Genomic DNA, 25,067 nt, shown 5'->3' with positions numbered 1-25,067 from the left:
GTTATTTTAAAGGTCGAAATAATAGTAAATGTTTAAGCAATTTATTCATTCAATCGATCATGGGGGCTTTTAGACTTAATTTCAATAGAAAATGAAGGGATCTTTATAGCATATTATATACAATGTATTGGATGTAATGGATACATTTTGTGAAAATCAGCAGGAACAAAAAATGAATTTCCAATTTGTGCAGCATATACGTCTGTGATTACAATTCTGTTAATAAAGGACTACCAGGGACTCGTGCAGGATCATTCAAACTCCGATGACAAAAAATTGTCTCGGCAATGATCGTCTAACATGTCGAGGAATCGATTTTACAGACGTGGCAACTGTACATGAACGCGTATTGATTGGGGAAAACCATCTGCGAACTTTTCATCTATTTGTTTTGTTTCTTCATCAACCAACATTAATTTTTTTTTTTGATAATTTGTTTTATTATTTTGCTCTCCATTGCCATTTTATCCTGCCTCTCATTAATTATGTTGTGAAGTCCATTTTCCAACCATCCATCCATCCATCCTTCCATCCACCCACCAATCCATCCATCTATCCGTTTTCTTTTATTTCATTCATTCATTCATTCAATCAGTCACTTACAATAATTTGTAAGTGACTGATTGAATGAATGAATTTCCACGAGTCGAATACAAAAACATATCCTTGATTATGGTATCTCAATACGATTCGCCAGTATTCGAAGGGGGGGGGGGGGGGTGGATGGGAGCAATATGATAGTAGTAGTAGGCCTACTATTTCACTTCCTTCTCTCTATATTCTTGTAGATGTAGAAATAAAGGTCTTTGAACTAACGGAAGGAATTGTCAAGAATGAATGACTCGCGTCATGGCAGTGAGTAGCTGTCACAATATTCACATCCCCGTAACTGATATATCGTTCACATGATTGGTATATGGCAAAGCTTAGTAACATATTTTATTGCGTTCATACTGAAGTCTGACGCAAGCATAGTGAGAATACGCTATCATAAAGTGTTTTATCATTATATTATTATTATTACATTATTGATATTGACAAAGAAGCCCCCCGGACATCCAAAAACATTGTTACACATAATATTTCTTAATTATCTCATTATTACTTCATGAGTCGTGTTTAGCTCATTAAATTTCTTGCAACTCCACTGTAACAAATATTGGGTATGAACAGAATTCAAGAAACTATGTGCGTTACATTTTCATTAAAGCAGATGAACAGTATAGACATGGTAGATAAAATTTGACCCAATTTTGACTTAAACAGGAGATACGAGCAAGATGTTGATTAAAAAAAGTAGTCCATATTCATTCTCCCTTGAACAAAATGATACACTTTCCTAGCTTAAATGCAATTTTGATCGACTCTACAGGGAAGATAGAATGATTCATTAGTAATTACTGTTCGGTTGACATTGATTTTTCTTGACTAATATGATCTGCTCAGGTTCACGACACTAGCGGGAATAAAATGTTTAGGCCAGTAGAGGGCACCTTATCTAAATAAAAAACAGAGCTATTGATTCAATGAGATGTGCTATCTAACACGATCTCTGAACTCTATTAGGATTTTCAAAGTACTCGAATCGGAAATCGATTTTTTTTTTTTTTTTTAACGGAACATTTCTCCTTCTGCTTTTGTTTTTCTTTGGCAGGATACGGGGACATCGCCCCAGAGACAACGGGAGGTCGTGTATTCTGTATCTTTTACGCCACCTTCGGAATACCACTGGCTCTCCTCTTCTTGGCCAACATCGGAAACCTCATGGCCCGTCTCACTCTCAAGATCTGCAGGGCGACGCACCACTGTCTTTTCGTACGCCATAAGATCGGGGCTAGCTGTCGCGGATGCCGCGGATCGTCGAAGAACCACCCCGAATCGTCATCCCAGAGAAAGATCGTCAACGGCGAGGTAGAGATACCCTTGGAAGACGTCGATCTACCACCTCCTTATGATTCGACAAGGAGGCGAGATGAAAAGGGTAGTACAGAAAAAACATTGGACGTCAATACGAACGAACACGCCATAATGCGTTCGGTATCAATAGCCACTGAGAGGCCGACGTCGCATCCTCGAGGCGTGACTAAACAACCGAGTGCAGATGCATGCCAGGTTTCGACGTTACCACCCTGCAGTTGCGAACCTAACAAATGCCAGTGCCATCATAAGCCGGACGTCCTGGAAGAAGTTCCTCTGCTTGTCGTACTTGTCATTTTGATAGTTTACATGTGTGGGGGCGCTGCATGGATGGCTTCGTCCGAGGGTTGGGACTTCGGCACAGGGATTTACTTCATGTTCATCACGCTCACCACTATAGGGTTTGGCGATGTCTTGCCCATGAAGCACTATGCGGACGATGTCTTCATACCATGTGTCTTCTTCACCCTCTTTGGTCTCGCCATCATGTCCATGTGCATCGCTCTTGTCCAGGTTAAAATATTGAGGTGTTATCAAGTGGTGAAGACCAAGTTTGGTCTCTGCTGATAATATCATCCTGAGATGGTCATGGTATGCGAACATCGAAAACAATGAAGACCAGACTTATATAATGCAGACTTACCATGGATATTGAATTCTTCTGTGAAGACAGTATTGTATCAAACGTGTTCATAATTGAAATTAGGCTCATCGATTTTTTTCAGAGACGAGTGATCAGATGAAAGATGGGGGAATACTCTCCAAAGATCAAAGAATTAATCAAGAAACTAAGCCTGTACTTGGATGAAAGTTAGATCTTGGTGTTCTTACAGCATGTACAGAGAGCTACAACAATGTTGCATGACACGCGGCTTTAGTATGGCAATGCCTGGATGATCCAATGACAGTCGACGATGCCTGCAAAGATCCGTTTAAGTAATTCAATTCAATTCTTTTATTTCATTTCCATTCAAAACATAATACAAAGTAATATGAAACAATACAAATCAAATACAATTTTACAGAAGGGCATTCTTACTTCGTAAAAAAACAACAACAGTATAATATAGAGCATAACCTAAGTATCCTTAGGTTTCCAGATATCCTTGACCGCTATGCTACTGTCTCACCAACGAAACCGATTCCAAACCGACCGAAGGTCTGTCTTTGGTAATAACGCAAGATCGGTCAGGGGAGCATTTCATCCGACAAGTCCCATTTTATCCGACAAATACCATAGTGACAGTGTTTCTCAGCCGATCAAAATCAAGAAAAAATGTCAGATCTGACAAATTGTCGGACAAAAATGTTGATGAAACGCCCCCCCCCCTGGAGTCGGTTTGCTGAAGTGACCATAATTATAACATTATCAGTTATACGGGTGTTTATAACACTTTTACAGATATCACCAAGTTGACTCCCATAAAGAACAAATAATTAATGGGATGAGAAGAGATGCACAAGATCATCACTTCATGGCTTTCGGGGTTCAACAACTTTTCTTGTTCTTTAATGCCACATGTTTCGTCTTTGGGAGTTTTATGTTCTGTTGTATATTACAAAACTCCGAAACCAAAGTTTTGTGATCTGAATTCGACCAATCTCCCAGTATTAAACAATTTATTGATATGATTAAAGATCATTAATACCCTTTTGAGTGCTATTGTATTTGTTGTGAATATGATCATACCATCGGAGTGGGAGTTGGATGGCTAGAATGTAAAAGCAGCATAACACAAAATGGTCAACCCTGAATGTCAAAAGTCTAAATTTTGCATTTAAGATTAGTGGTGATATATAAATTGTGTACATTGGATTTTGAATGTTGACCGTATCCCGTATTTCAAGCCACTGCATCTCCATGCATACAAGCCATTATCATCATGATCATAATTTATTTAGAAGGGTAGGCCAGAGAATCAAGTGATATTTTGATGGTATCAAGTGCATCGATTATAACCAAGACATTTAAGAGCGAAATTATCGATCAAAGTCGATCACTTCTTTGAGAAGTCTTGACATTAACCAGAAAATCATTGTACATGCATTTCAATTACGATTTTATTATCTAGAGTTTTTTTGGAATCCATATCGAATTACTTGCTTTATTTCTTTTTTATCGTTACTGCGATACGCGGTACTTTTTCTACAGACAATCATCAAATTGCATAAATATACATATATAAATATATATAATCACACACTTTAATCTGTTCCATTGTAAAATGGATCTTCATACGTGTTTTATACTTTGGTCACATTTGCTCTACGTGGAGTCGAAAAAGAGCCGTTTTATTCATTGTTATTCAAACCACCCATATGTAGCTGTTACAAAAAAATGTTAAGACGGCTGTTTCCGACTTGCCGTACGGCTGCTGTAGCAAATGTGACCGAGGTATTACTGTACAGTTTTCATGCCAAAATATGTTTATTTGAGCGTTCTAAGAGTTCATGTTATTCGTATATCGCCATGTATATTAGAAGGTATTTATCTTAAGTGTTCGTACACGCTCTTATTGTTTCATCAAACTTGGCCAAAGATGTATGTATCTATATATTTGAATTATTTCATATTTTATATTGTGTATGATATAACTATACGTAATATGTGCAACAGACCAAATTTTACCTTATTCATTTTTGTAGATCTCAGATCATTGCGAAAGAAACTAAACAAACATTTTATTTTCAATTGTTCGTCTGCAGAAATTAAGATCAACATGTAAATAACGATGACATTGAAATAAAATAAAAATAGTTATGCAGATGCCGAACATCAGTTGTCTGCATCAGATGTTAAGAGTATAATGATGACATTTTGAAGTGCTTGGTTTTAAAACTCTTATTATTATGCATACAAATTAATCTTGGTTAATGACTTTTCATGAACATTTTGATTCTATATTTTCAAACCTATCAGTAATATGGTTTCTGTGAACATTCGGTAAGAAAATAATGAGACTAAATAGTGCCTTAATCGAATGTTTTTTTTCGGTTTCGAAAATAGTTCTCAAATTCAAGCTTCTTTTGTAACTGCAGTCAATTTTCATAACGAGCGCCCCCTCCTGTCGCATAAAAAAATGGTTTCATAAATCCGTATTAACTTGTTTAGAGTACTCCATGGTGTTATTCCAGTACAATCTAGCAGTAAATTTGTCATAGAGCGCATTTCCTTTTTGGTTACAAAGCACTGCACACACACACTACTCCATGCATGTTTAGGCCACTAAAAACACTATCCAAGATACAATTTATTTGTGTGTCCATTGATGATAAACAATATATACATGTCTTTATCTTCTTTCTAAGTCTATTGTTTTTCGATGGTTGTCAGATTTTTTTTGTCTGATGCAAGAAATACTAATGAGTGATATACTTTGAACAGGCAATATACCCCCTTCACGTAAAATCCTTGTGTAAATTGTAAGAGAAAAACAGATTTTAAAAATTTTAACACTGTATTTGATCTTTGCGAACTATAATTTGATATATCAATCAAATTGAAATCAATTTTCTCTTTTATTATTGAATCATGAGTATTTCTAAATCATTTGCTGATTCCATTTAGCCTACATGTCCTTGCCTTGTAAGTTATACCATGTACTGCATGCATATCGTCACTTTTTATTTCCAACCTTTCTCAATAGACATACATGTTATTACCTAAACCTTATAATGTTTTGTGGGTGTTTTTTTTAGAATATATATTTACTTTTATTTGAAATCATAATCTTGATCTTCCTATTTTAATGATTTTGATGAAGCAGAAATCAAGGAGTATGTGTAGTATAAATGTTCGCATGAATGATGTGTTCAGGTTAGAATTATTAAGGGTTTCAAAGACATTCATAAGTATAGTGATACAGTTTCTTGAGGCATTCTCACGGACACCATTTTCTTTGCAATGACAATCTTTACATGTTTGGTATGAATGCATTCAATTCAGGTTGGTCAATTGATTACCTCACAATGTTTTTGCTTTCGCAAGATTGCTAAATAGTCCAGGATAGGCCCCATAGAAACTTGACCAAACCTTGTTTTTTATATATACAATATTTTTTGATGGTTTCTTGTCAATTCGAGGGTGCTGATTACGAATCTGGATGATGCCACTCGTGTAACCTTGAGCATTTTCCGCAAATTTGCAAAATCCAATATGGCCGCCAAAATATGCAAATTACCCATGAAAATCCTAAAATTGTCCGCACATTGGCTATGGAATGCATGAAGCGTGTGTCAGGAGTAAAATACACTGAAAAAATAATTGTTGACAAAATATTTATTTTCCTGATATTCAAAATGGCCGCCATAGTCCATTGTATACTCTATTATGTACAATATATATAAATAGGGAAAACCAATTTTCACAAAAGTGAGCACTAAACCGCAAAAAATTGCGATGTATGAACGAAGTAATATATGCAAATCATCATTACTAACGAGATATATTATTTATTATGTCATAAATGGGAACATTTCTGTATTTTGATATCTAAAATGGCAGCCACTGGCCCAAACAGTATTGCGTACAATGGCAATGGGGGCCAAAAAATTCACAAGAGTGATCACAGAAATGCATATTATTAAGATTAAACGAGTGGAATATTGACTAAAAACATAATTGTTAACGAAATGTATTATCAATATGCCATGTATGTGATGAATGTTGTATTTTGATATTCAAAATGGCTGCCAAAGGCCCTAAAAGTATTATGCACACAATGAGAAAGTGGGGCAAACTAAGAAATCACAAGAATAATCACTAAAATGCATATATATGTGATAAATTAATGAGATACTGTTTAAAAACATATTTTCTAACGAAATATATCATTCAGGTTTAAAGTATGTGTTAAATATTGTATTTTTACTTTCAAAATGGCCGCCAGAGACATTAACAGTATTATGCACAATGCAAAGTGGGAAACCAATATTCACAGGAGTGAGCACCATAAATGCAGGTATTAGTGATCTATGAGTAAAATATTGTCTGAAAGCATAATTTCTATTAAGCAGTTAAGAGATATCATTTATTCTGCCAGTTAGGTAATAAATACTGTTATTGGAAAGTCAAAATGGCCGCTACAGGCCCTACATTGTGAATGGGAACAAATTATTTCAGCAGAATTTGGCTTTGCTTGGCCAGATGGTGCCAGGTGAAAATGGCAGAGGTAATAATGGCAGAGGTAAAAAATGGCAGAGGTAAAAATGGCAGAGGTAAAAATGGCAGAGGTAATAATGGCAGAGGTAAAAATGGCAGAGGTAAGAACAGCAGATATAAAAAGAGCAGAGGCGTAAATGACAAGAGGTAAAAATGGAAGACGTGACAATAGAAAAAACAGTAGATATTACAGAAGAAAAATAAAAAACAGGTTTTAGAGAAAAAAATGTTTGAAGATTATAATAACAGGAGGGTTTTCCACAATTTTTCTTCAATTTTACAGAACAGATATGTTTTTAAAAAGGGGAAAACAGTTTTATTACAATAAATTTGTAAGGGTACATGCACAAAATACCAATTTTCTGTAAGTTTATACAAATGCATGCATGTAGGATTACACAGTGCAGTAAGATTACAGGTGTTCTCCAGACTCTGTTGCAGGATTTTTTTTATTTTTAAGTATAAATTTTCTAACAGTGTAAAAAATGGCGGAGTTGAAAATGGCAAAGGTAAAGATGGCATAGGCAAAAATGAAAGAGATATGGGGTGCTGGTTTGTTAAAAAGCCGAGAAGAAAAAAGTTTTCACTCTAAAATCAAAGGGGATTTGGTTAAGGGGGAAAATGACTTAAAAAATAATTTCAACTAAGTGAAGTTCTTTTGACTCAGAAAAAGAATTACAACAAAAATAATAACAATCAGATAATAAACAATGTTTTTTTAGCATACCAAGCTAATTACCAAGAGGGTGCTGCTTATGGTGTACAAAATACCCAACAGCACTTCCGCTTCCAAAGGTTATGACCATCAAGCCGTCTATATCATATTGGATGCAATGGTAATGAAGGTTCAGGGTCTTCTTTTATGCAAAGAATCTGAACCAGACGGTCCCCCTCGATCGACCCCAAATTGGTTTACCAGTCAAGATTATTATTGATTTTCATAATCAGTTACATATTCAGTGCCAAGCCTGGGAACGCATGCTTATTGTCATTCAAATATTTAAAAAGAATAGTACAGACGACATTACAAATAAGGACATAATATTCAACCACAATCATTTGTGACAATTTCAAGGTCTAAGCTCTTCCCGCTATGTTCTTTTCCCACCCCTAACCCTCTCTGTCTCTCCACCTCTCTTATGTCTACTCTTCCTCCTTTTTGTAACGGTAAACCTGGCAAAACTTTAGACATAAAAAACCAGCTAGACAAAAAGTAATGTTATAAAATGATGAATGAGAATAGTGTAGTTTCATTTTGCTCGTGATGAATTGAATGAAAAAATATTTGTCGTTTGATTTCTTTTTAAAAAGCCTTCACGGTACACCTCCAACGAATTCGTAAATAGCATTGTTAGGCCGATAAAAACATAATGATATGATGAAATGCCTAACCGTGACATGCACTTCTAATTTAATCTATGTACATGCGGGGGCTTTTTGACAATTCATTGCATAGGGGTTTGAGGCTGGCAATATTTTACCTAGAGCTGTCATTTTTACCTCTCCCATTATGACCTCTGCCATTTTACCTCTGCCATTTTTACCTCTGCCACTTTTACCTCTGCCATTATTACCTCTGCCATTTTTACCTCTGCCATTATTACCTCTGCCATTTTTATCTCTGACATTTTTACCTCTGCCATTATTACCTCTGCCATTATTACCTCTGCCATTTTTACACCGAGCCGGCCAGATGGTGATGTATGAGTAAAATATCGTCTGAAAACATGATTTATAACAAAATATATCATATCTTATGTAATTTAGGTGATAAATACTGTATTTCAACATTCAAAATGGCGACCAGTGGCATAAAGAGTATTATGTACAAGGGCAATGGCCGGGGCAAAAAAAAAGGTGACAAGAGTGAGCCTAAAATGCTTATAATTAAAATAAACTAGTGGAATACTGACTAAAACATCATTGTTAATATGCCATTTATGTGATAAATGCTGTATTTTGACATTCAAAATGGCCGCCATAATCCCTTTATTATGTACAATGCGAATGGATAAACTAATTTTCACAAGAGTGAGAATCATAAATGCATATGACTGTGATATACGAGTAGAAATATTGTCTTAAACACGAGTTCTAACTAAATACATCACATATTGGTTGTGGAGGTAATAAATGCTGTACTTTGAAATCCAAAATGGCTGCCATAGGTCCTAAAAGTATCATGTACATTGTAACATTGGACATATAATTTTTACATAATTTGGCTTTGTTTGACTCTAAATATTGCCTATAATTGTAAATTCTGATGCAAGGGTGAAATGTTGTCTAAACCATGGTTTCTAGCAAGATATATCATAATGTCGTGTATTTAAGGTGATAAACACTGCATTTTAAAATGAAAATGGCCACCATAGGCCCTTATCGTATAATATACAATTTGAGTGTAGACAAATAATGTTCACAAAAATGGCATATGGCAGCCATTTTGAATGTTGAAATACAGTATTTATCACCTAAATTATATAGATTTTGTTATAAATCGTGTTTTCAGACGATATTTCACTCATACATCACCATTTGGCCAAGCAAAGCCAAATTCTGTTGAAATAATTTGTTCCCATTCACATTGTGCATAATATCATAAGGGCCTGTATCGGCCATTTTGACTTTCCAATAACAGTATTCATCACCTAACTGGCAGAATAAATGATATCTCTTAATATAAATTATGCTTTCGGACAATATTCTACTCATAGATCACTAATACTTGCATTTATGGTGCTCATATTGGTTTCCCACTTTGCATTGTGCATAATACTGTTAATGTCTATGGCGGCCATTTTGAAAGTAAAACTACAGTATTTAACACAAACTTTAAACCTGAATGATATATTTCGTTAGAAAATATTCTTTAAACAGTATCCCATTAATTTATCACATATATATATGCATTTTAGTGATCACTCTTGTGATTTCTTTGCCACTCTTTCTCATTGTGTGCATAATACTTTTAGGGCCTTTGGCAGCCATTTTGAAAATCAAAATACAACATTCATCACAATACATGGCATATTAATGATATATTTCGTTAACAGTTATGTTTTTAGTCAGTATTCCACTCGTGTAATCTTAATAATATGCATTTTAGTGATCACTCTTGTGAATTTTTTGGCCCCCATTGCCATTGTACGCAATACTGTTTGGGCCAGTGGCTGCCATTTTAGATATCAAAATACAGAAATCTTCCCATTTATGATATAATGAATGATATATCTCGTTAGTAATAATGATTTGCATATATCACTTCATTCATACATCGCGATTTTTTGCAGTTTAGTGCTCACTTTTGCGAAAGCTAGTTTTCCCTCTTTATATTGTACATAATAGAGTATACAATGGACTTTGGCGGCCATTTTGAATATGAGGAAAATAAATATTTTGTCAAAAATTAATTTTTCAGAGAGTATCTCACTCCTGCCACACAATTTCATGCATTTCGTAGCAAATGTGCGGACAATTTTAGGATTTTTATGGGTAATTTGCATATTTTGGCGGCCATATTTGATTTTGCCAATTTGCGGAAAATGCTCAAGGTTACACGAGTGGCATCATTCAGATTCGTAATCAGCACCCATGAATTAACAAGAAACCATTAAAAAATATTGTATATATAAAAAAACAAGGTTACGCCTCTTCTATCCTGGACTAAACGTGTTTCCTGCGTCATTTTTTTAAAAGTCATTCATTTGGAGATCACACGAATGTTGTACAATTCTAGTTGCTTAATGGTAACCATTCATTATAAATATTCCGGACATAATAGATTTCAATGATCATGGCCGTACGCAGATTTTTTTTATTAAGTAATCAATTTATTTTTTGGGGGGGGGTGTCTAGATGCATACAATTTTCGAAGAAACTCGAAATTGAGGGAGCGAAGAGACCGAGATTGTCATTTGGGTGCTTTTGCATTTTCTAAAGAGAAATTGAAGGATTTTGTGCGCACTTTGGGTGAATTTTGTGAAAATTTCAGTAAAAATGTAAGTTATTAATTCTTTGGGGTAGCTGCCCCTGCCCCCTGCTGCAAACGGCCATGTCAACCGAGAGAATAATAAAGAAAACAGAAAGGATACACATTTACATCGTGATGGAAAGTCTATTACCAATTTAGCTCACTCCGAAACATTTTATATTATGAAAATTTTATTTTATTTGTATCCGTCACATAATTTGTAAGCTCTGCTTATTTCTCATTGTTTTCGAATAAAAAAATATATATCATAACCATTACAAATTTTGAATAAGTTTTGTTTACATTTATAAAAGATTGTAGCACGGTGCATGAAAGTCACTTTTATGGTAAAGCCAGCCAATGATAATTCCGATTTCATCCAGGATGATAATGGAATGTTGAGCATTGTTACAATGGATACCATGGTAGTTTGGGTGGCAAAATTACTATATCTAATACTTTTATCCAACGGGGTCTATTATAGACCTTGATGATTAATAATTTGAAAAGGTATTTATGAAAAACAGTTACACTTCGTAATTCCAAAGGTTCGTAATATTATTATTCGTATGTTACTTCAACCTAGCATGGTGTTTATCTATATGAATGTAAAAGAATTTGTATCTTTTTTGAGATATGTTTGTTAAAATGTGAATTACAAATAAAACTCATTAAAAAAAAGGTTCGTAATACCGAAGGTTCGTAATTCCGAAGGTTCTTTACTACGAAGGTTCGTAATTCCGAAACACGTAAATTGCCTATACCTCGATGTTCGTTAATCCGAAAACGTAAAAGGGTTCGTTAATCCGAGCATTTGTGGCGTTATGCCGAAGGTTCGTTATTCCGAAGATTCGATAATCCGAAAACGAAATAAGGTGCGTTGTTCCGAAGGTTCCTTTATCCGAAAATGAAACAAGGTTTGTTGTTCCGAAGGTTCGTTAGTCCGAAAACGAAATAAGGTTCGTTAATCATTACGTTTTCGGACTAACGAACCTTCGGAATTACGAACCTCATTTCGTTTTCGGAATTACGAACCTCTCTTTGTTTTCGGACTGAGGAACCTTCGGAATTACGAACCTCATTTCGTTTTCGGACTTACCAGCCTTCTGTATTACGAACCTTCGGAATAACGAACCTTCGGAATATCCGAACCTTCAGAATAACGAAGCTTCGGAATTACGAATGTATGTGATGAAAAACCACGTGGCAGACCAAAGGTAAATTGGGTGAAATTTACATCACATAATACATTACAACAAAAATGTACGTATAAAAGATCATAACACCTTCATATCACGAACAAATATTGATAACAATGGAAGGAGAAAGAAAGAGATCAAGAAAACTTGATCAAGAAAACTGGCTTGTGTTGGCTGAATGGGGGTGTAGGGAGAGTACTCTGAAAATCAGAGGTGGATGGAGGGAAACATTGAAAATCAAATAAAATCTAATACATTTTTAATTCAATATTCAAATAGAAATAGGATACGGTGAAATCATAATTCATGAAAGTTTAAGAAACCACGCTGATGAGTATTAATGGGGGTATAATGTGGATAAAAACTAGTATAATACAAAAAGGGAAGCAACAGCTAAAACTTTTAATGACAATTTATAAAAAAAAATCGGCTGCGATGTGCTCTCGCATTAATTTTTAAACATGAATTAACCCATGCATCCCTTTCATTTAATACTCATCAGCGTGGTTTCTTAAACTTTCAAGCTACGATATACCACGCTTTGTCGATTTTGACGATCGCAGCCGATCGCTCCCCACCAAGTGGGGAGCGAAGATGAGAGGATTGGCGCTGATTAGAGATTAGGAGACATGTGCCCTCTATGTTAGCTTTTGGGAAAGGGCACTTCCAAACAACAAGGTCCAATCTGGACTAGGGTAGACCATGACATGCAAAAGTGCCTCGAAATGTGAAAATCTCACGTAATCATAGAAGTTGAAATTACATTGCAAAACAATTAAGTGGAATCATTTGATAATAGTATTACACAAAACTGTTGGTAAAACGCAACAAAACCATTCATTCAAAAAAGGGTACAATAATTGAATCGAAAAAGACTCCCACATCAGGCCATGATCCATAACCATAATAACTGGACTCGTATTCGTTGTTGAAGTTACCTTGAAGATACCTCGATGACCACAACTCACTGTCTTCACGACGAGGGTGTACAGACGAGTGTGTCAGGGTTAAGGAGGCTCTGAAAGCCAATTAAAAACCCAATTTTGATAATTGTATCTAAAAATGCAGGAGTGTTGGTTCCTCAATATTGTGGCCTCTGGGGATTTTTTTCCATTGATCAACTACCCTTTGGCTAAAGAAGTGTTTCCTTATATCCAGTCTAGATTGCCAGACCCTTATCAACATCTTAATAAATTATATGTCTAATCTGTGCATATAATTTGTCAAATCATACGTTTCGGTATCTAAAAATTAAAACAATTTATGTTACCCTTTATTTTGAATTCATCAAAATAACGTATAATAATCATCATTTTACAAAGTAAACCTTTATGGTTCACTTCCATGAACTATTCAAATTTGATATCCCGGGGTTACCCATCTCAACGTCCACATGTAATGTTCTTTTTAGTCATGAAATGAATTGTTCATAATTTCATATTCTCAGAAAGTGCAATAATGATAATAATAGTAATAATAATGATGATTATAATAACAATGATAATAATAATGATAATAATAATGATAATTATAGTAATATTAACAAGAACAATAACAGCAACAATGATAATAATAATAGTGATAGTAATGATAGTAATAATAACAACAATAGCAGCAACAATAACAATAATGATAGTAATAATGTTAACAATAATGACGCTGATGATTGATTATTATTAGTGAGTAAAATAAATAGGCTGAAGAATATTTGAGTTTCAAAGAGGAAATTACATTTCTAGACCATTCATTTTTGCTTCTTTGATATGAAAATCCCCAGGAAAATGGTTAACAGTGCAAATTTGCCTGTCTTGTTTGTACGTGTTGTTAAAGCGGTACTTGCATCGTTAAGAGAAAAGCGGGGGTTTCAAAGAAAATCTAAATGACTTGTTGGAAGGCAGGTAGTAGTATATCGCAACAAAAAACGTCACCAACATTTCAAATGGAACTACCGTGTCTCAGAATTCAGGCATTACTCTATCAAATAATTATAGTTGTGTTTTATCTTGCAGTCTGATATCAAATAAGGCAGAAACTTTCCTTTCTGGAAATTTTCTCTTTTGAAATTCAGCCAAATGACTATTCAGAATCCTCTCTTCATATTGTTTATATCGCTAATTATTTGAAAACGGAAATCAGTCCTTGAAGAGGGAGATCTTATAACATCATGTACCAAAGCTCCAAGCTCATTAAACTTCTATAAATAGCATTAATAATGACCATTAATTATGACCGATTTAGTTTCTAGGCACTTCTTTACTTGAACCTCTTTACATCACAAATGCGATTTTATCCCAGACTGTACTATTGTTTACCAATCTTTTTAGGATCTACCGCCTTTCACACGGTAAAAAAATAGTAATTTCAATAATGATTCCAGTGAAAAATAAGGCTAATGACGAATATTTACCACGTGTGAAACCAAACTTGAACACGATTAAAATCACGAACGCTATAATCAAAGTCACGATTACAATAGCAATCATCATTGCAATGATGATTATAGATTCACGTGTGAAAAAAGCCGGAAAAACCTCCTAGTCTACGTGTGTATATATCAGGGACATTCAAAATGACGTCCCCCCAAAAGTCTGCACCCTATCATGATAAATGAATTCACTATTCTACGGGTAAACAAACACAAAAGAGGTTTCTATTCAAAGCGACGATGGTTTAACGAGACCCGCTCAAGTGAGACCAGTTCTATTCAGCAACGAAGAGAAATCCGGTCAAATTACGATTTGATTTTTGTATACAATGGTATACACCGTGGAAGACTATTTGCGATTGCCGAATAGCATAAGGGAACTTCCGCATTATGATGATACACATATCATTTCAACGAGAAGAGATATCGGTTCATAAGTGATTCCGACACGGACTCGGACTAGGATGTGGGTCTAGACCAGACGCTGCTTCACCGTGGAGAACTGGACTTTAATTGGACTTCGGCCCATTATTCTTCCTAGTCAGTACAGAAATACAGGAACGAATAGAGGTAAGCTGAGAAGTATTGATACACTTACACTGTCTCTCGTGGTTCTGGAACACGTTGTACTCTTTGAAAAAAGTGCAATGAAAATGTTGCTTGCAGGTATTTATGATTCGACCAGATAAATGACGCAATTTTCAACTTAAGTTAGACCTAAACCCCTCAAAAAAACTTTTGCAACTCAGATTTGGGGGATGATATCTTTTTGGTTAATGAAGTATAAAAGATGAAACTGGTATCATTGAAAAGCTGAATTATTCTTCTTTACAATGACATGCCATTTGCTGTGATTATGTGATCATGGAATATGCAATCACCCTGAACATTGAGAAAAGTCAGAAGTGAAATGTTGCAAAATGCATTGATTTCTAACAAGAGTCTCCATTTCTATAGAATTTCCACCATGCAGGTGACAGTGAATGCACTCGGTCCATCCTCGAAACAATTGGAAATTCGCTATTGGAAACGACGCATTTTGCAACATTTCATTTCTAACATTGCTGCGTATTATCGTGTCTGTGTATTTCATGATAACACTAGCATTACAAATGACACATGATTGTAAAGAAGAATGATCATGCTTTCTAAAGATACAATTTAATTACACATGATGATGGCACATTAAGAAATTTATTAGTACTCAAACTTGCAGTTTGAGTTGCGGAACTAAAACATGACATGGCAACGAATTTTGCAACATTTCATTTTTTACATTGCTGCATATATTTATCATGTCGGTGTATTTCATGATTACGCAAGCATTACAAATGACACATGATCGTAAAGAGGAATAATCATACTTTCCAATGACACCACTTTCACACATGATGATGGCACGCTAAGAAATTTATTAGCACTCAAACTTGAGTTGCAAAACTTTTTTTGAGGGGTTTATTTACTAACATATTGAAATTGTATACATCCTTGTTAAACATTTTGTTCTTGATAATCTTAAAGTTTGCCATACAAAGTAACCACTATATGTATGCAAAATAGATTCTAATTGTTGTAGTTCGTTCCCGGAGTTTTTTTTTATTAGGTTTCAGGATTATTCTTTCTTACTAGATTTATTTTTATTACGTTTTTCAACAAAACAATAATCATTAACTTCACAAGGAAGAAACACTTCTACATTTGAATTAATTTATACCTTATTATGGGTGCTAAAATGGGACAACCGTGCATAAGAATCTGTAACCTGCTCAGATGAAGGAATGTCGTAGAACATTTAGAAGTTTCCACTGCATTCCATGATTTCCATTATGAGCACGGTCACTTTGTCTCTCGACAAACTCTTCCATTTCTCCCCATTATTGATAACTCCAAAATTACTTCATTCAAACTTACTGTAGTATCTGGGTTGTTCCATGGGGTTGGGGGCAACAACATCGTGTGATGTCCATGTAACGGTAGTATCAGATTTTTCATGAAATTCACAGAGAAGATCAGTTCAAATGGGGTTAAGTTTTGATGTGTCAATTTGAAGATAATGTCCGATCTTAGTGATTCAGTTGGAAATTGGGGATCTTTAGAGTATTTGCTGCAAAACAAATACAAAGTTACATTGGCTTCACATTGACAATAAATTCTCAGGCGTGAATCTGCAATACATGTACATCATGATGCTTGGGAAGTAAAATTTGGTGAGAAACCATTTATTTTTGCTAGTAATTTTATGCATACATTTGCCTTCTGTACATGAGAAAAGATTTTTTAGCTCTGGTATATCACAATAATCCCCCAACCCCATGGAATGACCCATAAATAAAAAAATCAAAGAGATTTTGGCAGAATGCCATATGATGCTTGAACTCTGCCTCGCTTGTCGTCATGGTAATTTTAAAATCTTAGTAGGGGTATCTTTGGATTTGATACGTTGGACCTTTGCGTTGGACTTACATGTATATGCACTCCATTTCAGGACAATATGTAGAGTATGATCTGAATACAGGTTTCTTGAGTTGATTTGTCTTACCATGATTGTGGAAAAGGGTTTATTCAAAGAGGTAAAAAAGGGTTGCTCAACAGGGGCGACTGCCTTCGCAATCCCTATAAAAAAAAGAAAAGAAAGGATAGAAAGAGGAGGCGTGTCAGAGGCGTAGCTAGGATTTTTCTTCGGGGTGGGGGGGGGGGCACTGGGGGGTCCTTTTTTCTGGTGTGTGTGTGTGTGTGTGGGTATGTGTCACAAGGGCGGATCCGACTTTCGCCAATATAGGGGACGGGGGCCGAAATTATCTTCACCTATATTTTCCCCAGTCACTTCTTAGTTTTATTCTTATAAAACAACATAAACATGAAATAATCTCATAAGCCTTATAAAAAAGTGCGAGCGCGAAGCGAGCGATTTCTTTTTTTTGCTTTCATGCATTTTGTCCTGAAAATTTAACATTCTGGGCAATGTTATGTATGATCCTGAACAAGATTCGTATGTAACTATACACAACAAAAAAAAGTAAGTCCCCCCTTAAACAAACATCAATAATTTCCGAACCAATTCGAGTTTTTAATATATTTTTATATGAGTGTGTAGGTAATTTTATAAGCTACCCTCTGAGTAAATGTTGTGGACGTATTTTGCGTCATGCTTCAGTGAGCACCGTCAGAAGGCAAAAATGTCACTTTTCAAAAGTCACAAGCCAAATATCATGACTTTGATTCCATTTTATTGGAACTAATTCCACATTCTCATCATGAAAAATAGCCAGAAGGCTTGTGAAAGGTACTTTCTAAAAGACGATACAACTTTTTTGGCTAAATGTCACGGTTGAATAAACACAAGTCCATACTTGCTATAATTTGATTTATTGCACATTTATATCAATAAGAATGAAAGAATATGATGAGTTATTTTGGGAAGAGTATCTTCAACGATATTCATCGTTTCACGGTTCAATGAAAATTTATTGAAAACAAAAAATACGATTTTCAAATATCATAGGCAAGTATTGTTTCATTTTGGTAACTGAAAATGATCTTTTCTCAACTTTTCCGTTATGTTCACGACCATTTAAAATTCTTCAATGATTCTAAGGCGTTTAATTACACATTCACGCTTGAATGAACATGTGGAATGTGATAAGCTCTTTTTTACGTTATTGGAAAAAATGCAATTTGTAACTATGGATATCTGTCACAAACCTCCTTGCATAGTTCATTTGATTTGATTTTTATGAAAATCCCGATGTTTAATGCATCAGTGAGCACACAATATTCGAAAATTATGCAAATGAGAAGAAAGTTCATTGCCTTGGCCCCACTCTGTGCCGTGTTGAAAGTTTATTTTGGTGCGCGCACCTTTTGGGTAGTGTTACCCTGAAGCCATGTGCGAAGTTTCATGTAAAAACTGTTGGCAGAAGTAACAAAAACCGTCCATGAAACAAACCCTCATTTCATATTTGCAAAACTTTGACTTCCTCTCTCGTAGACTTGTGTACACTATTGGTGCATATGTTTAAGAGTAAGTAACCCCTTATTCAAATTGGTGGAACTTTTTTTCAAGGCCGTCTATAGCAATGTTATTTGGCAGTAATGTTTATCAACCTATGGGCATTTTTACATTTTTGTACATGCTTTTTGAAAAAAGTGGGGGCTGAACCCCCCGCTTCCGCGGCCCCTGCAGTACAATGTGCCTACTCAACCATGAACATACGATATCAAAATTGTGTGTGGAGTGGTTAAATGATGGATAGTAAAACAGTATAACACCATAAAATTCACTTAAAAACACATTTTGCCCAACTTTGTATTTGCACAATCTGAAACACGACTCTTGTGACTTTCAAAAATGGTCATTTTTAATTCAATCTTTGATTACTCATGCATGACTAAACCGATCTAGGGGGGGCTTACTTTTTTGTTGTGTATAGATGATTGCTGCGAACGCCAAGCGCGAGCAGAAATGTATATCAACTGTTCTAGCAATATCGAAAAGGGACCTGTTAAGGACTGCTGACAGTAACCCATGATGACGGTATATATTTCAATAATGGGAGCGCGAAGCGCGAGCAATTTTTTTTACATTCTGACCTATAAAAGGTAATTCTAAGCACTTTTTGTATTAATAAATGGGATAGTAACTAAACAATTAATGCGAGTGCGAAGCACTTGAGGAAAAAAATGAGATTTTAGACCCAAAAGCGGGACACTCTCATATTTCGTAAATCATAAATAGGATAAAATGCAATGGTAAAGCGTGAGCAGACAATTATTGACATTCTAATGTGAAACTGGATAATCTAAGTTCATTTTAAATAAAGAATCTAGAACCTAGAATCTGGGCATTCTGAATACATTTGTTTAATAGAACTTAATGGAATACACGTAGACAATAGGAACTTGGCAAATCATACAATGTGACCACGCAGCGTGAGCTTGAAATGCTGATATGTAGACCATAAAACGGACATTTTACAGAGCTTTACATTTTTTTAAATGAAAAAAAAAAAACATAATGAAAGCTCGTTGTCCTAGCTAAATACGTTTTGTATACTGAATTCAAAACTTGCCCCATGATCAGCCTATTGAGCAAGATATGAATCTCATGCAATTTTGGCGCGAAGCGCAAGCAAAAAAATTATATAGTAACATGAAAGACTTTTTTGCAAGTCTTCCCCTCACATTATTCCTTCAATTCACTCGTCTCCCTCCTCTTATTTTCCTCTTCTTTTTCTTGTCTTTCTCCTTTTCCCTTCTCCTTTACTTCTTTCTCCTCCTTTTTTTGCTCTGCCAATTTTTTTCAGGGGGGCACCGGGGGGGGGGGGGGGGCACGTGCCCCCAGCCCCCCGTATCTACGCCACTGGATGTTATTTGAGCAAATCGAGTAAATCTTTTAAAAGAAGAACACCGTCGACGGTCGACCTTATGTACATACTCAGCATGCTCAGTAAGAACAATATATATTTTGTAATCATGCTATATATATAAAACAAGTCATTTCAATATCTAAACTATTATAATCTTTATCGAATTTTGTATAGGCCTAATAACCGGTTTCTAATATAGCGATGAACACGTGATAACAATGAAATGAATTTGGTCGTTTAATCTGCATAGGATTTTGTATTAAAATGAGATCTGAAAACAATGGAAATGTAAAATATATAATTTAAAGTAAAACTTAATAATGAAACCCTTCAAACACTTATCTTAAAATAGTTCGCACCATTTCCTTTTTATCATGTCTAGGAGATAAACAAGATGAGTTGTTTTGTTTTCTGCTGCAGCCTAGTCTTCGAACTTGTTTGTAGCGATATGCACATTCTGCAGGAGACCTTGAGACTACAGTGGAACTCGTATAAAAAGAGAAAAATCAAAGAAATAGATCTATGAAAATTTGAGGAAGAACGAATTATGAGCATTTGAATATTGAGATCCCATTGAACCTACAGTTCTTCATATTGGCAATGCCTCCTAGGTAAGTGAGGTCACACACGTAAATTATCACAATTATACTTTAATACATATTTTACTGAAAATTTATCTTTTTGTCAGTCTATAGCAAAATCATGGTTTCCGGTATATTTTCAGTGCCCAATAGAATGAATTGTACGTCTGTGACATCACAAATCTTGGTCTCGTTGCCAAAGGGAGGATCGCCACGCATCAATGCTTTCGGTTTTTAAATGCCCACAACTTTGTCATTTCATCCAATTCTTATGTTTCTATACGAACTAACTTGTTCCAAGGGCTTCGTCTATTCCAACACCAGTAACTATCACGCTTATATTCTTACACTGTAAAAACTGCGGTGTTAAAACTGACACCAACTGGTGTTAATGGAGAACCACACCCCGAGGTGTTAAAATTACACCCTAGAGATTAAACATAACACTAAACAGCGTAAATGTAACAACAAAAGGTGTTGTAATAACACCTGTAGGTGTAAAACTAACAACACCAATTTAACACCGGTGTAAAATAACTGGTGTGGTCCTCTATGTACACCGGTTAACACCACAGTTTTTGCTGTGTATAACGCCCCTGTTAAAAAAAACAGTTCTTGATTTTTATGCTTTTAATCAGGGGAGCGTTTCATCAACATTTTTGTCCGACAAGTTGTCAGATCTGACATCTTTCCTTGATTTGGATTGGCTGAGAGGCAGTGTTACCATGGTAACTGTCGGATAAAACAGGACTTGTCGGATAAAACGTCCGACAAGTACTTTCATGAAACGCTCCCCAGATGTAAACATGAACGGGTGGAGGGGAATCCCCCCAAATTGACCTGAGTGGGCATCCATTAGGAAGTGGTCGTTCATTAGGAAGTGGTCAGTTATCTTCGCGCAATTTGATTAAGACTGCATAATTACTTATTATAGGTGTCTCTACACTTAAGATAACGCTATTGCTCTAAATTAATACCATTTCCTAATTTGGTTTAGTGGGGGCGGCGAGGATTTATTTGAGTATAGTTATGTAAATCATTGCCTTCTTCAGTGCAGTTTCGCTTGCCTTGCTCTAAAATAAAAACATGGCAAAATATAGTCCAAAGCTGTAACTTTCATGAATCTAAGCATAAAGAAAATATGATATAAGTGTGACAAAGCCGGACCGAATACATCAGATTGCGATATAAATTTTAATACGTGACAACGCAATTGGTATATGGATTCTGTTGCGGTATATAGGCCAACCTCAAATAAGAAAACAGAAAACCGAGCATAAGGTAAGAAATCTTTTTACTCATTTATTGACGTTGAAAACTTTAACTTGTCAAATGAATGATGGGGGTAAAAAAGAATAAATGCATCTCTTTCTGCAACGGGCCCCAGAAGTCATATGGTATTAAATGTATGCACTTTCATTTACACGTATTTAGATCATATTTGTCGAAAGTGGCGGGGAATGAATGTAGGTTACCTCCCCTTATACCTTGGTCACATTTGTTCTACGGCGGCCGTACGGCGAGTCGAAAACAGTCGTTTTATTCATTTTTATTATAACCACCTACATGTAGCTGGTACAAAAAAATGTTAAAACGGCCGCCGTAGAACAAATCTGACCAAGGTATAACTTCGCGGTGGAACGGATGGAAGGGGGAGGAGGGGGGGGGGGGGCTGCAAGTTTTCAATCCCCGTCGACTAATGCAACGTCGTTGTTTCGTCGGACTAATCATTGCCTAACAGTGAAGAAGTTAGACGGGTATAGTGTGTATGCAGTGCTCAGAAATATTCTATTAAGCGCTATATGACATGATATGATGTTGCATATTGTTATTAATGTCGTTAATGATACTGGTCTAATTATTTTCAAAATACAAATACACTCTAGATTTCAAAGATTGAAAATATATGCCGATCGGCTGTAAATACAGTGACGAGCCGAATATGGAATTCATCTTTAAGCTAACTTTTACATCTTAAAAACACTAATTTCAATTCTTTTAGCTTTATATCTAAATCAACAAGGTTTAAAATTTAGTTTCAATATTCGACTGGTCACTCTTAGTGGTTTATTTCCACTTCGTCGAATTTCCGATTCGTCCCATTGCCAACTCGTCAATACTATCGTAATCATGATGGTCTACCATCAGTTCGTCCACTATCCACATGGTCCAATTTCCAATTTCTCCATTCACCATTTCATCTAATAACCATTTGGTCGAATAGCCATTTGGTCTATATACTATTAGGTCTAATTGTACTAAGTGTTAATTGCGCAAAATGAATGAAAATGAAATGGATATTAGAGCTAACCACTAGTTATGAGACGAAATGTCATAGACGAAATGGTGATTAGACGAAGTCTCTGAAGGACAAAGTGATGATTGGACAAAATAGATAGCATATTGGACCAAGTGGTTATTAGACGAAATATTGATGAACGGATGTCAATAGACTAATTGAAATTAGACCATGTGGTGAGTGGACGAGTTGGCAGTAGACGAATTGGCAATTTACCCTCTGAGCAGCCGATATGGATTTATATTGAATCCATGGATTTTAGAGTGTATCGTTATTTTAATTTCAATTTCAATTTTCAATTTTCAATTTTATTTATTTCACTTCCATCAAACAAAAACAAATTGTATACCATATATAAACATAAGTATTTGTATCCGTTGCAAAGAAACAAAAATAATAATACATATATTGTGAAAAAAAAACACTTACACAATGTGGGCAACACATTGGAGGTTTTAAATAAGTATACTATTTTTCAATAGAATTTAAATTAAGATGGAAATGGAGGGACCACTAAAAAGCAATGCTTGTACAATGTGGGCCCCTCAAAAAATAGATAACACGACCAATAACAAAGTACAAATACAGATATATGTAATAAAATGAGAAAAAAATGAATAAATGAGAGAGAAATAATACTCACAAAATAGATACGAAGTTATCAAAAAATATAGTTTGTATAGGACAAAATAACCCGTCCTGATTCGAAATATGTCGTCAATATATTTTCATTTAGTCATGTGTGATCATATTTTCCTAAAATGCGGGATAAAGTGAATAAAGCAATACAGTCACAATAGTTCTGGATCCGGTTAAACAAATTGTTTGTCAACATAACCCTCTATTGTATTTTGTTATGACGTATTCTTACGTGACTGCTTTCGCTACAACCGACCCAAAATGCATTGAAACAACCATTCTATCATTCTATATTTTGTTTATTTTATGGCCATTACATTTTATTCAACAGTATCCTTTAAAGTTTTTGTTACAGTAGTTAAATCTGCGGCTTCGGTATGGAAATTAAAATGTTTGCACAAAAAACATAAACAAAGTGCAACTAATAACTTTGATTTAGTAGGTTATTTGTTCTGTAATTTGTTTATATATTATTGTCTGTGCACATAAATCATTTTTTACTTATATTGCCAACTTATTGTTCGGCTCTTGTTTCAAAACGATTTGGAATGAATTGAATATAAAACATTTTTGTATGATGGGCTCAGGCATTTACATGTAGCAATTTAAATCACTCAATTCACTGTTGCAACAAGTTGAAATTCGAACACATAAAATACTGAAAATTAATGCAAAATCATAAGAACACTTATACAATTCTGGCATTTTAAGGTTTCGCTTACTTCTAGAAGACATGTGCAATTTCATTAGGTTTAAAGGTCAAGCCCACCCCAGAAAAATGTTGATTGAATAAATAGAGAAAACTCAAATTAGCAAAACGCTGAAAATTTCATCAAAATGGGATGTAAAATAAGAAAGGTATGACATTTCAAGTGATCATGCCCATCACTCGCGATTTCTTTTGTTTTTTTATTGTTTGAATTGTACAATATATTTTTTTCAGATTTGACAAGGACCAGCTTGACTGAACCATATATAATATTAAACAATGCTCATTCCACATATTCAGGGAGGAATTAATCGTTGTTTAACTTGACAATTAGAAGAAAATTAGAATATTCCCTATTTCATATAATAAATTACAAAAGAAATAGTGAGTGGATGGCGTCATCAGTCTCCTCATTTGCATATCCACCAGGATGTGCATACAACATGTATAACTGCTTGTGAATTCAAGCAAAACTTTAAAATACCATATATCTTTCCTATTTTACATCCGATTTGATGAGATTTTCAGTGTTATGTTTGTTGGATTTTTCTCTTTTTTATTAAAATCAACTTTTTTTTTGGGGGGGGGAGGGGTGGACTTGTCCTTTAACTATACCTGTGGCATGCCATTATAAAAGTCAATGACGCCACACATTATTATTATTTCTTTCAAATTATTAAATTAAATAAACAGTCAAGCCATGGTCTATATCTTTGCAGGTAAAACGAATATTTCATTTTTCATAAACATCATAATAATGAAATATTTCAGGAAAATGTGAACGAGTGACATAATTCT

The 25,067-nt window shown here is 35.0% G+C and overlaps 2 protein-coding genes across 4 annotated transcripts in view; both read left to right on the top strand.

Moving 5' to 3' along the window:
• Positions 1–4,662, top strand: part of LOC121424689 (TWiK family of potassium channels protein 7-like) — a 50,220-nt gene extending 45,558 nt beyond the window's left edge. For all 3 annotated transcript variants that reach the window (XM_041620433.1, XM_041620435.1, XM_041620434.1), the window contains one exon: positions 1,655–4,662. In XM_041620433.1, the coding sequence (XP_041476367.1) occupies positions 1,655–2,484 (830 nt within the window). In that variant the 3' untranslated portion in view covers positions 2,485–4,662. The remainder of the gene's footprint in view (positions 1–1,654) is intronic.
• Positions 4,663–14,947: 10,285 nt separating this feature from the next.
• LOC121425277 (TWiK family of potassium channels protein 7-like) overlaps positions 14,948–25,067 on the top strand; it is a 35,812-nt gene continuing 25,692 nt past the window's right edge. The window contains exon 1 of the mRNA XM_041621303.1: positions 14,948–15,245. The gene's annotated coding sequence lies outside the window, so the exon portion shown is untranslated. The remainder of the gene's footprint in view (positions 15,246–25,067) is intronic.

This window comes from Lytechinus variegatus, chromosome 12 (genome assembly GCF_018143015.1).
Source record: "Lytechinus variegatus isolate NC3 chromosome 12, Lvar_3.0, whole genome shotgun sequence".
NCBI classification, from domain to species: domain Eukaryota; kingdom Metazoa; phylum Echinodermata; class Echinoidea; order Temnopleuroida; family Toxopneustidae; genus Lytechinus; species Lytechinus variegatus.
This window is presented reverse-complemented; position numbering and strand designations above follow the sequence as displayed.